Genomic DNA, 14,135 nt, shown 5'->3' with positions numbered 1-14,135 from the left:
ATTCTGCCTGCGGTGTGCTGGTGAACTGTTTGGTGAAATTGTTCAAGACAATGTTGCAGTCTCAAAAGGTGATATTCTACTCATGGTCTTAAAATTTGCTGTCCAGCACAGCTTGACATTTTCAGCACTAATGGATTTGGTTGAAATGATTAACTTGTTTTTTGAAAGGCCAGTTCTTGCCCATTCTCAGCACATGCTTAAGAAAATAATTGAAGGATCTGGCACGCCAATGAGTTTCCACTTCTTTTGTCCAGAATGTTCCTTGTACATAGGTTGCGTTGATCCAAGTTCACCCTTTCAGTGCTCGCGATGCAACCGCAACATATGTTTTTCATCAGTCAACAATGTATATTTTTTTGTACTTTTTGACATACCTTCGCAACTCCAAAAGACACTGAAGGAATGCGACTTCTTAGACCTGACAGAGCCTCTTGAAGCAAAAGAGTTTTTCAGATATTTGTGATGGAGACCTGTACTATGCTTTTGTGGCCTCGAAAGCAAATGCCGGGCATAGAATTAGTTTTATGTTAAATGCAGATGGTGCACCCCTTTTTAAATCAAGTGGTACTGCAAGTTGGCCAATTCAGTTGCTTGTAAATGAACTGCCAGTCACACAAAGAATGCAAAAAGTGATTTTGGCTGCCTTGTGGTTTGGCAAGAAAAAGCCTGACATGGTGCTCTTTCAGGACGCATTTGTTGATTCTGTAAATGACCTTTCGGAGAAAGGATTGAATCTTGAGCACAATGGCAGTACAAAAAATTTCAAGGCCTTCTGCATTTGTTGCGCTGTAGATTCAGTCGCCAGGGCACCAATGCAGGGTGTAATGCAGTTTAATGCATATCACGGATGCAATTAGTGCCTTCAAAAGGGCGAGAGTTCTACGTTCCACAAAGTACCTAGTACAACAAACAGTACAGGTAAGAACAGAGCTGCAAATGATGCAGGATGTGCGAGAAGCTGTTGCTTGAGGCAGGTCCGTAAATGGTGTCAGAACTGTGTCGCCACTGATCAGGTTGGAGCACTTTAATATAGTGTGGGGGTTCGTCCCTGGCTATATGCATTGCATATTGCTTGGTGTTGCAAGGCAGTTCATGGAACTGTGGTTAGATGATACTATTCAAGTTTTATATGGGAGCACACCAAGATGTCATTGACACAAGAATAATGGCAATCACTCCTCCTGCAAATGTGAAAAGAATGCCAAGGCCAACAAGAGAACGCAAATTCTGGAAAGCAAAGGAATGGGAGAATTGGCTCCTGTATTATAGCTTGCCAGTTTTAGAGGGCATAGCTGATCGCTCATGCATACAACATTGGGCCTGCCTGGTGGAAGCATTGCATATATTGCTGCAAAAAGAAGTCGCGTCGTCACAGCTTACTCTTTGCGAAGAACTCTTACTAGAGTTTCATGTTCGAGCTGAGCTGTTGTATGGTAAAAGTTCCATGACCTTTAACATGCACCAACTAACTCATATTGGAAAGAGTGTGCACCAGTGGGGTCCTCTTTGGGCACACTCTGCATTTCCATTTGAAGAGAGTAACGGTTGCCTAAAAAAGGCAGTGAAGTCAGCAAATGGGATCCCACACGAAATCTGTCGTATGCTGCAAATGGAGGAAACTATTGAGGTTCTATTGGCCACAGCTGCTGAACCAAGAGTTCTTGCTTACTGCAACTCGCTGGATGCCAAGGAAACCCAGAACACTCTCAAAGTGATGGGAGATGTCAGTTTGTTTTGAAGGGGTGTCCCATTCTCTGTATCAGGGAGGCTGTCTAAAGGTGCTAGTGAACTTGCCAACAGTGTGCAGTATCCCTGAATGCTTAAGGGAGGTGTTGTTTTCACTGGGAGAGAGTATTCTGCAGGAAAAAGAACTAATAGTTCTCTAGTACAACTTATTGATAATACCTATGCAATTATTGAGAACATAATTTGCAAAAAACAATCAGAAGCTTTTGTTATTGTTAAGCCCTTGAAGTGCAAGCCCTTGAAGTACAGTCTAGTGACAATGCAACACATGTTAAAGGCTGTAGAAGAACTATCAATGGAGATCATAATTCCAGCTACAAAGATTGTGACTGTTTGTGTCTTTTTAAAGACAAGGAAATACCTACATCTCGCTAGTACCAAGCTCATTTACAATGTAGCCAATATGGTAAAAAGTTGCAATTGTGTGCCTCACTATGTCATTTATTAGCGATAGTATTGGTTTTCAGTTTCAACTGCAGATTTTTTTTACTGTGCCCCAGGTTGCAGAAAAGTGCCTGTTACTGCACAAATGTTGGGCACATGCTGGACACCGTAATTAATGTCTTTGGATTAGTTCTGACAGCCTTTTTCCACCTCTTTGGGCACTGCATGTCAGTACTATAAACTTTTTCCTCAGCATAATAATGCTCACTTTAATAAACCCAGTTGGCCAATTTTGCAGTGCGAAATATAGAATATTATAAATGTAGATATTATAAAAAGAGTAAGTGGTTAAAATTTTATAATTTAAATGAATGAGATAACTGTTATGGTTATCTTGGCATTATATGTTTATGATTTTAGTAACGCTACAAACCATGAGAAATTTTTTGAATCTGAAGAAAACCTGTTTACAGAGCTGTATGAAACAATTTGCACCCAGGCACAATATTTTGAGAAATGTTTCTTGCAATTGCTATCTAATATGAAAAAAAAGCTTGTGATGTGAGAATATGAAATTTTTCCGGAACAAGTAAGCCATTGCTAGCTACACTTTTAGTAAAATCTGAGTTCATTGTGCACTCACACACTCCTGAAGGGACGCGAAATTATAGTATGAGGGTAATTTTGGCTTTTGCTTGTTGCACAGTAGGGATGTATGATGTGTTCATCAGCTTCATTTGGAAATATTTACTTTTGCAGCTTTCTTGTATAGCCTTCATATTCTATTCTCTTCGTTTAGCATTATGTAAAGTAGTCTATATAGCCGATCGGGGGACACATTTTGTGTGTAAGACTCGTGAAACTGTTTTGCCTTATAGCCGATTGGGGCGCACATTTTGTGTGTAACACTCGTGAAACTGTTTGCTTTTAGGCATCATGCTCATTTGTGAAATTAGTGTTCTTATTGGATTTCGTGTTTCTGATAAATATGAGTTTCATTTCTTATATTTACTTCATAAATTAGGAAATGTATGCATGTTGACCAAACCCAAGTGCATGGTGCATGCATTGTGTCCCTCACAGCCCAATAAGTTATCTTTCAGGACACACCCCACCAAGAAAACCTAAATATATATATATATATATATATATATATATATTTGACTTCAGCTATCGGAAACAGGTTTGCTAGCCTTCGTACTGCATGCATATAGCTATATACCTCATTCCAGTTTCTTTGAATGGGTTAGTAAACTGGAAGAATGATTTCCCAGTTCGGTACGTTGTAGTTTATTCCTATTGGTAGTCAAGTTAGATTCAGTTGGAAAGGTAAGGTGGGCATGCATAGCTGGTTCTAATTAGATGCCTATTAGATGCGTGACAGACCGCTGGGATTCATCTTGATGTGTTTGCGCGTGTGGCGCAGGTATGGACCGGCACTAGAGGGTAGCATTACCTTGTTGCTTGCAATAGAGTCTATGGTACTGTGTACTACAAGTTCCGTGTCGACTTGAAAGAATGCAGTGACATCCTGAAACTTGTCAGTGCTGCCAGGGTCATCTTTGTTTGACTTGGATACAGCCATAATGCCAAAGCCGAGACTTGGTTGAATAGCATCGAGTGACATGGGCGCGAGACCTCGGCGATACGAAGACTTTTCTATGGGATCGAGATATTTGATGTGTCTCTTGTTAAAATCGTCTGGCCGGAAATGCATTACAATGTTGTCCTCGGGATCCTGGGGGTTAGCTTCAACGTGAGAGAGGTTTCTAGTTGTGTAAGTTGCCACGTCTGTGGGTAGACCAAGTTGTGAACGAGTGAGTAGTTCGTTGCCAGCAGTATAAGTAGGACCCATGCGAAGCCAGGCGTTGGTAAACTGGTGCTCGTAGTTTAGTATCGGAGTGCCCACTTGAGCCTTGAATGGAAACTGATTGACAAATTTAGTCAAGCGGGGTGAAGTGTTTTCAATGTGAAGAAAGTCGTAGGCAAAGTTGTGGCGGGGTGCGCCCATGCTTGTTGGGATGTTGTCGGTGTCGTCCGTTAGTTGTGCTTCCATTGACGGGTCTAAAGTAAGACCCCAGTAGTTCTTGGCCAAATCGACGTGGTCTTGTGCTGTAAATGGCCGAATAGTTTGGGGCTTCATAGAGTTCTGTGGTGCCCCATGCGTGATGCGGCACAAGGCTGTGTCCATGTGATGGTTTAAGCCAACCGAAGCGAGGCCATAAACCAGCATATCCGAATTGACTGGCTGCACGACCGAAGAGCCCGTCTTCCAAGGGGTACGCAAGCCATGAGGAGTCACCTTCACAGAGCACTGCAGTGCCTTTGTGTGTACCGGAAAGTTCAAGTGCCGTGAGGAATGTAAAGGTAAGGGCGGTCAACGGGTAAACGAGACAGACTTGTTACGATACCGGGAAACGTTTTTTTCTTGTCATACTTAAGCGAGGTCTTTAGCATAGAGTAGCCCCAAGTAGTGACAATCTTGCTGTCATGGAACACTGAGACCACTCCTTGGTCGCGAGGTACTCGCAAAATCTGCTGAACCCGCTCGGATGAAGACGGATGGTCACTTCCAACACCTGCTCCCCCAGGTGTTGCGGGGGCATCCGCTGCCTCCTCCGAGGGCATTTGCTCGTTGGCTCGTTTTGGTGCTGCAGGATTTGGGTCCCAGTTATTTGCACGCTTCCGTCCGGTTGGCATTCCATATAGACTGCGGCCTAGTACGTGCTCCTTGACCAAGTTCTTCGTACCCAAACCGGCTGTGCCCAAGGCAGAGTGCCAATTGCCTGTCGATAGAGAGTCGCCGAAAAACTCCTTTGTAGATGCCCGGTCGGCTGCAAACACGTCGGTATCGCTTTGCACTTTTTCGTGCGCCTCATCGTGCCGCTTGGCAATGCGGTCGTCCTCGTCCACTGGAGTCCTTCCCTTGTGGCTTCCGGGGCCCAAGTAATGGTGTCCTGGAAACAGCATCACTGCATAAAATAACAACATACTGTAGCGGTAGCGACCACAACACCAGCACCATATACAATAGACGCTATTATTTAACCTAACCTAACCTAACCTAACCTAACCGTTGCAGTTTTAGACGAAAAATGCAAAGCATTAACCAAGTACTCAGGATGAAAGGTTTATTTCTTGACGGGCAAGCATATAGTCAGCATCGAGTACAAACTTGTCATACAGAAGCACCAAGGACATGGGGTGCACCTTCTTTGCATGACGCTTGAGCAATGGACAGGCCTTCCACTTGTAGCAAAACATGCGGTGGTTAAAGGCATCGTCAGCAGGAAAGACTTCATTGTTAGAGAGGACAATGAAAGGCGTTCTCGAGATGGTCTGGTCGGGTGAGTACTTGACTGCCACAGAGTCCACGTCGCCGCCAAAGATTTTCTTGACCGTGTCAAATTCAGAAGACTCACAGTTTGGCTCGTTCCACACCAGTATGCGGCGGCCTACAGTGTCTTGTAGTGGAAAGTTTGAAAAGCGGTTAAAGTTGCGTATAGTGCCCCTGTTTATATAAAAAGAAAGCACAGCATCAAAAAAAAAGTTCTTGCCAGCACTCGGGGGAGACACCACTTCCATACAATTCTTCTTGGGCACCAGCTTCTCGACAAGCATATAGAGGTTGTTTACAAAGTCAGACAGTTTGAGCTGGTTGTCGTCAAACTGAAAGTTTAACAGTTCCAAGACAGCATCAAACGAGTCTTGCACAGTCATATAGTGAGCATCTGTGACGACCCTCTTATGGGGCAAAGGTTCGTGTTCTCAATGTTTTAACGGTTCTCTTAGGCGGAGCCTCCGAGAACTCAATTGAGGACAAAGCCGTTGGTTTGAACACACACACAAAGACCTTTAATCAAAAATAAAAAGGCATAAAGCAAATAGAACGAAACAGAAAGCATGCATAAAATAAACATTCAAGAAAACATTGCGGTAAAGAACACACTTAGGGCTTTAACGAGGGCGCGAGTCCGGGCTTGCCACGAGGGCGGGGACGCATCGCAGTCTCGACGCGGCAACGCGGCGACAAGCTGGCAGAAGGAGTGGCGCCGGTCTCACCAAAGGTCGCGGCGTAGGTTGACCGACCGGGCGCCGGGAGCGCGCCAGCTCTGGCGAGGCGAGGTAACGCTGGCGGCTGGGTGGCAGGAGTGGACGGCGGCGGCGTTCTGGCCGGGCAGAGAGCTCGGGCCCGTAGCCCGACTGCTCCCCTCTCGCCCACGGCGCGGAAGCTCGAACGCCGGCCTCGGGCAGCAGGCGGCACGGCAGACGGGGGTGGCGTTATGGCCGGGCAGCTGGCGTGGAACTTCGGCCCGAAGCCCGACTGTTCACGTCCTGCCCACTGGCGCAAAAGCTCACCGGCCTTGAGGAGCTGACGGCACGCTCAGGTACGCTTTTTTCTTTTTGTTGTCTTTCCTGCGCCGCGCGTTCACGTGCCGGGCGCTCTTCGGCGTCGCCGTTTTCCACCTACTCAGCGTCGTCTGCTCTCGACCGTCCCGAGCCCCGCACCACGTCGCGCACCACACATCACATAAGCCCCTTTTTTTAACAAGGTTTTCTGAAGAAAAACTGCCGCTCAGTGCGCGACATAGTTCACAACAGTACAGTCATTGTCCGTTCACAAGAACGCACTGTAATGTTTCAATGCACAGTCCACTGAGCACGCGGATAAGACATTAAAGGAAAACGCAATTCAAATAAAGCACACCAAGAAAAAAAATAACAAAGAAACGAGCATCAATGACTAACAGCATGGCATTTTGATGACATAACCTTGCAATGGTAAGAATAACCTCTAGAGGCGCAGGGTTGTAGTTTCCCCTGTATTCTACTCATGTAGTCCGCCCCACGACATTCTGCACGTTGAACTTCTTGAAGATCATCGCCAAGCTTAACCTCTTCTAGCCTGAATTTAGCATACTGCATAAAAAAATTATTTTTGCTGTGGCTTTTTATGTTCTGGTTATGAGGAAGTTACACAGCAACTTTTATGCGTGTCGGGGTTTTAGGAAGAAAGTTACAGCTATGTCGCGAAAACGCGACAACAGGTCGTAATGGATCAAAAAATGTTTATTTTCAAACACACTTGAGAGCTCATTTCTTTGAGTTTAGCACATTTGTATCTCAGTTCTTATGAAAAGAAATGAAACAATTTGAACTTTTTTTTATACACAGATGAACTTTGCACTTTGTGCAGAAGGAAACAGGTTGGCCTTTGCAGCCAGGCATCTTGCATCGTTGTCGTTGCTGCGACACTTCAGGCCAGTGGCCAACATTGTCTTGACGGACTTCAGCATTAGGTGTTGGAGCTGCTGGTCCTCTTCTTTTCTTCTTCTCAAGCTCTCCTTCCACGGAAAGAGACGGCCGGCCCCTCTTCTTCATCACGTCCTTGTTTTGATTGCACAGGCAGCTGGCTAGAGAAGCCTTGAACGCTACAAGATCCAGTTGATGTTTCTTTGGGATTCCTAGAGCATCACAATCCCTCCGGTAGAGCAGCCAGCTGCTCACAACAGCCATGTCCACAAAATGAAAAAAAAATCGCAGGTAGAATTTCTTCGACTTCAGAAAAATTCTGTAGTACGCCATGAGCCCATCGAGAAGGTCGACTCCACCCATAAAAGTGTTGTAAGCCTTCACAATGGCTGGCTGCTCAACTTCACATCTTTCTTTCTTTTTGCGGTCATACCGCTGGCAGCTTCCTAGAGGCTGGGCACTCCCGAATGTGCTAGCAATATTCACTCCCCGGCTGTCGTACCACTTCACTACTCGGACTTCGACCCCTTCAATAGTAGCCTGCCTCTCCACGTGGCTTCCTCTACCGTTCTTCTTCATTTCTGCATCGCTGGGCAGTCGGCATCCAGAAATTCTGTTTGCGCGTGCAGTTCCCATTGCTGGAATACCACGCTGATGCAAATTTACCAGCAGTTTTATGGATGTGAACCAGTTGTCAAAAAAGAGCAAGTAGCTCTTGTTCTCTGGGATGGAGCGCGAAAGCTCGAGCACAACATTAGAGCTTGCTCCAAGGTCAGGTAATCCAGGAACAGGGCGGATGTCCCCTGTGTATATAGAGAAGTCAGAGACAAGTCCGTGGGTGTCGCAAAGTACAAAAATCTTGTAGCCCCACTTGTGAGGCTTGCTAGGGACGTACTGCTTGAGTGAGGAGCGGCCTTTGAATGGCACAATTTGCTCGTCGACCACCAGCATCTGTGACTTTGGAAGGATTTGAAATTTGAGCAGCAGATTGTCAATGAGTGGTCGAATTTTGAAGAGCCTGTCTTTGCCAGCATTTGCTTGTAGGAGATTGTTGTCGTTGAAATGAAGGCTGTTCTTTATCGCTTGCCACCTGTCACGTGACATAACTTCTGCCACTTTTTCTACTCGCATCTCGCGGTTCCAGTACATGCGCGATCGCGGAAGCCTGTATATGGACATATACATTGTGGCCCCAAGAAACTGCTCCAGTTCAGCGCGTGTTAGGCACAATGCTTTGTTGGCATTCTTCTGCACTGCATAGAGATTGGACTGGTCTGTAATCTCCTCAAGAAGCTTGTCGTCAAAAAAATACCGGAAGTACGCAATGGGAGCTTTCGGCTCATCTGGAGGGTCTGGAAGACCGTCTTCCCATTGAGGGTGGCATGTCCGCGGATGGTTCACTTGCTTCCAGAGGAAACTTCTTGCGCTTGACGTTGACGGCTCTTCCGTTTCACCTTCTTCATCTGCAAACAAAAAAAGAAAAAGAAATCACTGCGAGGTCGCAAACCACATTTGAGAAGCCACAAAAACCTTGGCTTGAAAAAATTGGCTGGGGCTTAGCTAAGGGCCTGGATATCTCGAAGCGAAAAGCTGCGGTGATCCGTGATAAACACGCGCTTGCGGCGAACGTCAAACGATGACGCATAGCGCGCGGCAGCGTGCGCCTGTTCTATGGGCAAGCGCGCCTTATATACCCCTCCTTTCAAATGCGCACGGCTGCGGCGAAAGGTCAAACGGTGGCGCGGAGAAGCGACGGCGCACATGGGCAGTAGCCTGCGCAGTGCGTGACGTCACTCGTGCTCCGACAAACGCGGTGTTGACTATCGTAGTGAAGCTTTTGGCTTCAAAAGAAAAAGACGCGCCACTGCAATACAACACGAAAGAACGCTGACGGCGTTTCACATTGCAGCCGAATGCAACTCGCCCAACAAACAAAAAATTGCGCACCTGTGTCGCTCCCAGACTGCCCAGATTGATCTGATGGGGCAGCATGTACTGTGTCAGGGCTGTATTCCGAATCGCTGTCGCTGAGGCAGCTATCTTCGCTTTCTTCAACGGGTGGAACCCTGATCCCGTAGAACCTTCTGGTGTCCATCACGAACAAAAAGCACCGAATAACTGCAAAAAACAAAAATTACTAGTTTTTTGACCACATGCCGAGGAAGACGAAGTTGTGCACAAATCGGGACGCTACAGCCTGTTGATGCGAAAACGCGACAAAGCGACACACGCTTGAAAAAACAACTAATCTTCAAAAACAAATTATTTACGTGATCTGCGTGCATTATTCAACCAAGTGCCTATCATGCAAAATTTTTTTATATTCAAAAAACTTACATACCTTGAATGGAGACGGATGTCAATGGATGGATAGTGAGAAATGTTCTTCGTCGGCATCAACTGGAGAAATGGCAGCCGTCAGCTCTTTACTGAATCGACGATAGATGGCGCTGCCTTTTCCACGTGTTGCCAGACATCTGTGGATTCCCTCTGAGCGCAGGGGTAGCGGCTACAGATGTTTTCTTCTGGTGGTGCGGCTTAAAACCGGTATGATGCGAAATCGCGACAACAGGTCATAAGAGGTTAATTGCTTCTGTACCCGGGACCTCACTTGTTGTGAAGGTAGGTATAGGGGTGTCCGTCTCGCCCTCCTCCACCACGATGCATGATGCTGACTGTGGGGAACTTTCGGGTTCACGCTCTTCATAGCGCTTCAGCATGTTAATATGGAACAGTTTTGTGGTGTGTCCCAAGTCCAGCCAGTAATCAAAGTTGCTTTTCTTTCCTGTGACCAAGAAAGGCCCCTTCCAGAGCATCGACAGTTTGTTGGCTGGCTTATCTTGCTCTTAGGGTACGTTCGCTGGCAAGTGTCACAAGAGCGTACGTATCTTCTCACTGCTTCTTGGACTCCTGGCCAGTAGAAGGATTCCAGAACCCGATCAATTGTTCTCTTAATTCCTTGGTGCCCTGACCTAAGGCTTTCATGTGCCAAAGCGAGCACTTGGCGGCGCAATCTTTGTGGTACTACCACTTGTTCGGTCATTTTGCCCGAGGGTAGCCGGTAATGACGATACAGCACTCCCTTTACTACTTCGAATGAGTAGGATGCCAATCTTTTGCCTTGGAACACTTGACCCACTTTGTTCCTGCAAGACTTTAAGGTCTTATCTTCGTTCTGGGCCGTGGTAAGGTCCTGCCTGGTTATTTTCAAGGCGCTGATATTGATAGTGGATGTTTTCGGCTGTTGGTCTCGGCCCTTGATGCCGACCAGCCAAGCATCCGGGGAATGTTCTTCTCCCTTCGTTCTTTTCGGACTTGCTATACCATCTTCGATGAGCTTCCTCGGTCTTTTTGTCCAGAGTTTATCTGGATCATGAGGTTCTCGTGAGCCTGGTACATTTCCGAGAATAACATCGTATAGAGGAGCTGTCATACACTTTGCAATCGCTGTACCAGCAAAATAAGGTGAATTAATTTCAACCTTGGCCTCGGGAATTTCAATGCTGCTGCCATCCGCCAGGACCAGCTTAGCGGTGTTACCTGTTAAAGCCTTGTCTGGTACGAGGGAACGACGCACGACCAGCGTGTTACTTCCCATATCTCGCAAGACTGACGCGGTCTGTCCGAAGACGAAGCCCTTTAGCACTGGCATCTTGCGTGCCACATTCCTCGTGGGAGTCTTCACCGTGCTAACTACGTCTTGTTCAACGACTACTGCGTTTGACTCTTCCAGGCGCTCTTCTGGCGACAATAGGCAAGACGTCCTTGGGGGATCATTTTTCTTGGTGCAGGCTTTGACATCATGCCCGGGCTTACGGCAATACCCGCAGTACGGTTGCCTCTGCTTAGATCGGCAGTCTGATGCCCCGTGACCCAGTTTTCCACATACGAAGCATCGCATTGGAACTCTCTCAGATGGGCTTCCGGTTTTCTCTGTAGGGTTACTGCCTTCCGATTTCTGCCGGAACACTAACAAATTGGGCTGTCTCTGAGCCTCTAGGAAATTATCGGCAGCTTCGGCCATGTCATCTAGCTGGCGGTAGCTCTTCTCGCGCAGGAAGAGTCCTAACCGATGATGACAGTTGTTCAGAAACTGTTCCGTCACCACCAGGTTGCGAAGTGCCAAATGCTCTTTTTCGGTTTTGGACATTTCCACCCACCGATCAAAGAAACTCAGTAGCCTAGTTGCGTACTGCTTTCCAGTTTCGCCATCTTGGGGTTTGCTCTGTCGGAACTTCTCCCGATAGCCTTCCGCCGTAAACCGAAAACGCTGGAGCAACGCCAACTTGGCTTTATCGTAGTTGAGGGAGTCTTCTGGAGACAGGCGTCCAAAGACTTTCAGAGCTTCTCCGCTCAGGCATAAACTTAGAGCCGTGGCCCATTTGTCTCTAGGCCATTCTTGTCCGGTGGCGACGCTTTCGAACCTTTTTAAATAGGCATCCAAGTCGTCCCGGTTTTCGTTGAATCCCGGCATCAAACTGTGAGGATTTACGCTGAATGGGGCACTCCCTCCTGGCCCTCGGTCCGCTGTCTTTGCAGCGTCCGTTGCCGCCATTTGGAGGCGCAACTGAAGCGTTCGCTCCTCCAATTCTAGCTGCCGTTGGCTCGTCTCGCCACGATTGCCCTCAGCTTCCGCGACTTTAAGTCGTAACTGTAAATTATTCTCCTCTAATATAAGCTCCTGCCTTTTAGCCTCACGCTCCGCTGCCCGCTCTTCTCGCGCACGCTCTTCCTGTTCGTTCAGCCATGCCCTCAACTCTGCACCTTCTAGGCCCATGCGTTCGGCTAGCGCTAACAAGTCTCTTGTGTTAGCCATAGTTCCTAACCGCTAGAAGAAGGATCCAAACGAACGGCTTTGTCCTGTCGCGGACGCCAATTTGTGACGAGCCAATTATGGGGCCAGAGGTTCGTGTTCTCAATGTTTTAACGGTTCTCTTAGGCGGAGCCTCCGAGAACCCAATTGAGGACAAAGCCGTTGGTTTGAACACACACACAAAGACTTTTAATCAAAAATAAAAAGGCATAAAGCAAATAGAACGAAACAGAAAGCATGCATAAAATAAACATTCAAGAAAACATTGCGGTAAAGAACACACTTAGGGCTTTAACGAGGGCGCGAGTCCGGGCTTGCCACGAGGGCGGGGACGCATCGCAGTCTCGACGCGGCAACGCGGCGACAAGCTGGCAGAAGGAGTGGCGCCGGTCTCACCAAAGGTCGCGGCGTAGGTTGACCGACCGGGCGCCGAGAGCGCGCCAGCTCTGGCGAGGCGAGGTAACGCTGGCGGCTGGGTGGCAGGAGTGGACGGCGGCGGCGTTCTGGCCGGGCAGAGAGCTCGGGCCCGTAGCCCGACTGCTCCCCTCTCGCCCACGGCGCGGAAGCTCGAACGCCGGCCTCGGGCAGCAGGCGGCACGGCAGACGGGGGTGGCGTTCTGGCCGGGCAGCTGGCGTAGAACTCGGGCCCGAAGCCCGACTGTTCTCGTCCTGCCCACTGGAGCAAAAGCTCACCGGCCTTGAGGAGCTGACGGCACGCTCAGGTAGACGGGCGACGCACAGGAACAGGTTGGCAGGAGGCCCCGGGCGGGTGAAGTCCTGGTGGGCTCGGGTCCGGAACCCGACGGCCCGTCTTCAACGCCCGCTCCGGTGGTTGACCTCCTCCTGCCGTCGTTTCCTGGGACTCTCCTGGCGTCTCCCCGGCGTCTCCCTGCGTGTCCTCTTGCGTGTCGCCCCCCTTCTGCCAGCGCACCACGCTTTTTCTTGTGGTCTGGCCGATTTGGCATTTACTGATTGGCTGCCCGACGCTCCGTGGTCTTTTCTAATTGGTTGCTTTTTTCTTTTTGTTGTCTTTCCTGCGCCGCGCGTTCACCTGCCGGGCGCTCTTCGGTGTCGTCGTTTTCCTCCTTCCAGCTCGGCGCGCGTGCACTCAGCGTCGTCTGCTCTCGACCGTCCCGAGCCCTGCACCACGTCGTGCACCACACATCACAGCATCCAAGTCGCCGTGTGGAGCTGTGTGTGTTGGTACAGTTCGATAAAGTCGAGGGTAGTGTAACTGCACATCTCGTCGTTAAAAACTTGAATGGCCCTCTGCAGGTGCTTGTCGTCCAGTCGGATAAACCAAAAGGTGGAGTCTGCAAGCCACTTGGGAGTTCGCACAATATTCGTTAGCGGCGATACAGGGTTTTCCCTGAGCCAATCATTGATGGATTCCTTTGCTTGTCTCTTTGTACGTTTTCGGGACTTTGTTTGCCCACCCTCTCGTGCGCGTAACGAATGATCGTCTGAATGGCTTGGTGAACTTCCGGACTCGACGTGGGCATTCGGGCGGGCATTCGGGTCATGCTTGAAACTTAGTTTGATGGCGTTGGCTCTAGCCTGTCTTCTACTCTTGTGATATATGGGATGCATGTTGTGCGGAACACGTGCGATGCAAATGCACTCTCGAACGTCCGGTGGTATTCGCTCTTTCTTGTCCGTGTCTGCGACATACGTCTTGCTGTAGTTTAGGTGTCAGAATACTGATCTCCCTGTGGGCGTGAGCTTGAGTCGTTCCAGCTGGCTGTTCTTGTGTGCTTTGGCGAGCTCTTGTCACGTGTTGTGGACGCCCATCTTAAGGAGACGTGATGTAGAGGCCGTGGCGGGGAGTCCCAGGGCGACTTTGATTGCCTTCCTTATCATGATGTTCAGCTTTTCTATTTCAGCTTTATTTAAAGCTAGGTACGGCGTGCTGTATGTGATGCGGTTGGTGAGGAGCGCT

General features: G+C 48.4%; 1 protein-coding gene, 1 long non-coding RNA gene and 3 pseudogenes across 2 annotated transcripts in view; 2 read left to right on the top strand and 3 right to left on the bottom strand.

The window, feature by feature from the left end:
- The window catches only part of LOC129385756 (uncharacterized), a 114,938-nt gene that overhangs the window by 80,842 nt on the left and 19,961 nt on the right, over positions 1-14,135 (top strand). The window lies entirely within an intron of this gene.
- LOC140219458 (uncharacterized) lies at positions 5-1,801 on the top strand (annotated as a pseudogene).
- LOC126534841 (uncharacterized) lies at positions 3,319-4,954 on the bottom strand (annotated as a pseudogene).
- LOC140219457 (uncharacterized) lies at positions 5,045-7,406 on the bottom strand. Its single transcript, XM_072289257.1, has 2 exons — positions 7,319-7,406; positions 5,045-5,897 (listed from the first exon to the last, which is right to left on the bottom strand). The coding sequence occupies exons 1-2, from the start codon at positions 7,404-7,406 to the stop codon at positions 5,248-5,250; spliced, it is 738 nt and encodes a 245-aa protein (XP_072145358.1). The 3' UTR covers positions 5,045-5,247.
- On the bottom strand, positions 7,183-9,947 carry LOC126534348 (piggyBac transposable element-derived protein 3-like; annotated as a pseudogene).

This window comes from Dermacentor andersoni, chromosome 7, assembly GCF_023375885.2.
Source record: "Dermacentor andersoni chromosome 7, qqDerAnde1_hic_scaffold, whole genome shotgun sequence".
NCBI lineage: Eukaryota > Metazoa > Arthropoda > Arachnida > Ixodida > Ixodidae > Dermacentor > Dermacentor andersoni.
Note: the sequence above shows the minus strand (reverse complement) of the source record. Positions and strands in the feature narration are given on the sequence as shown.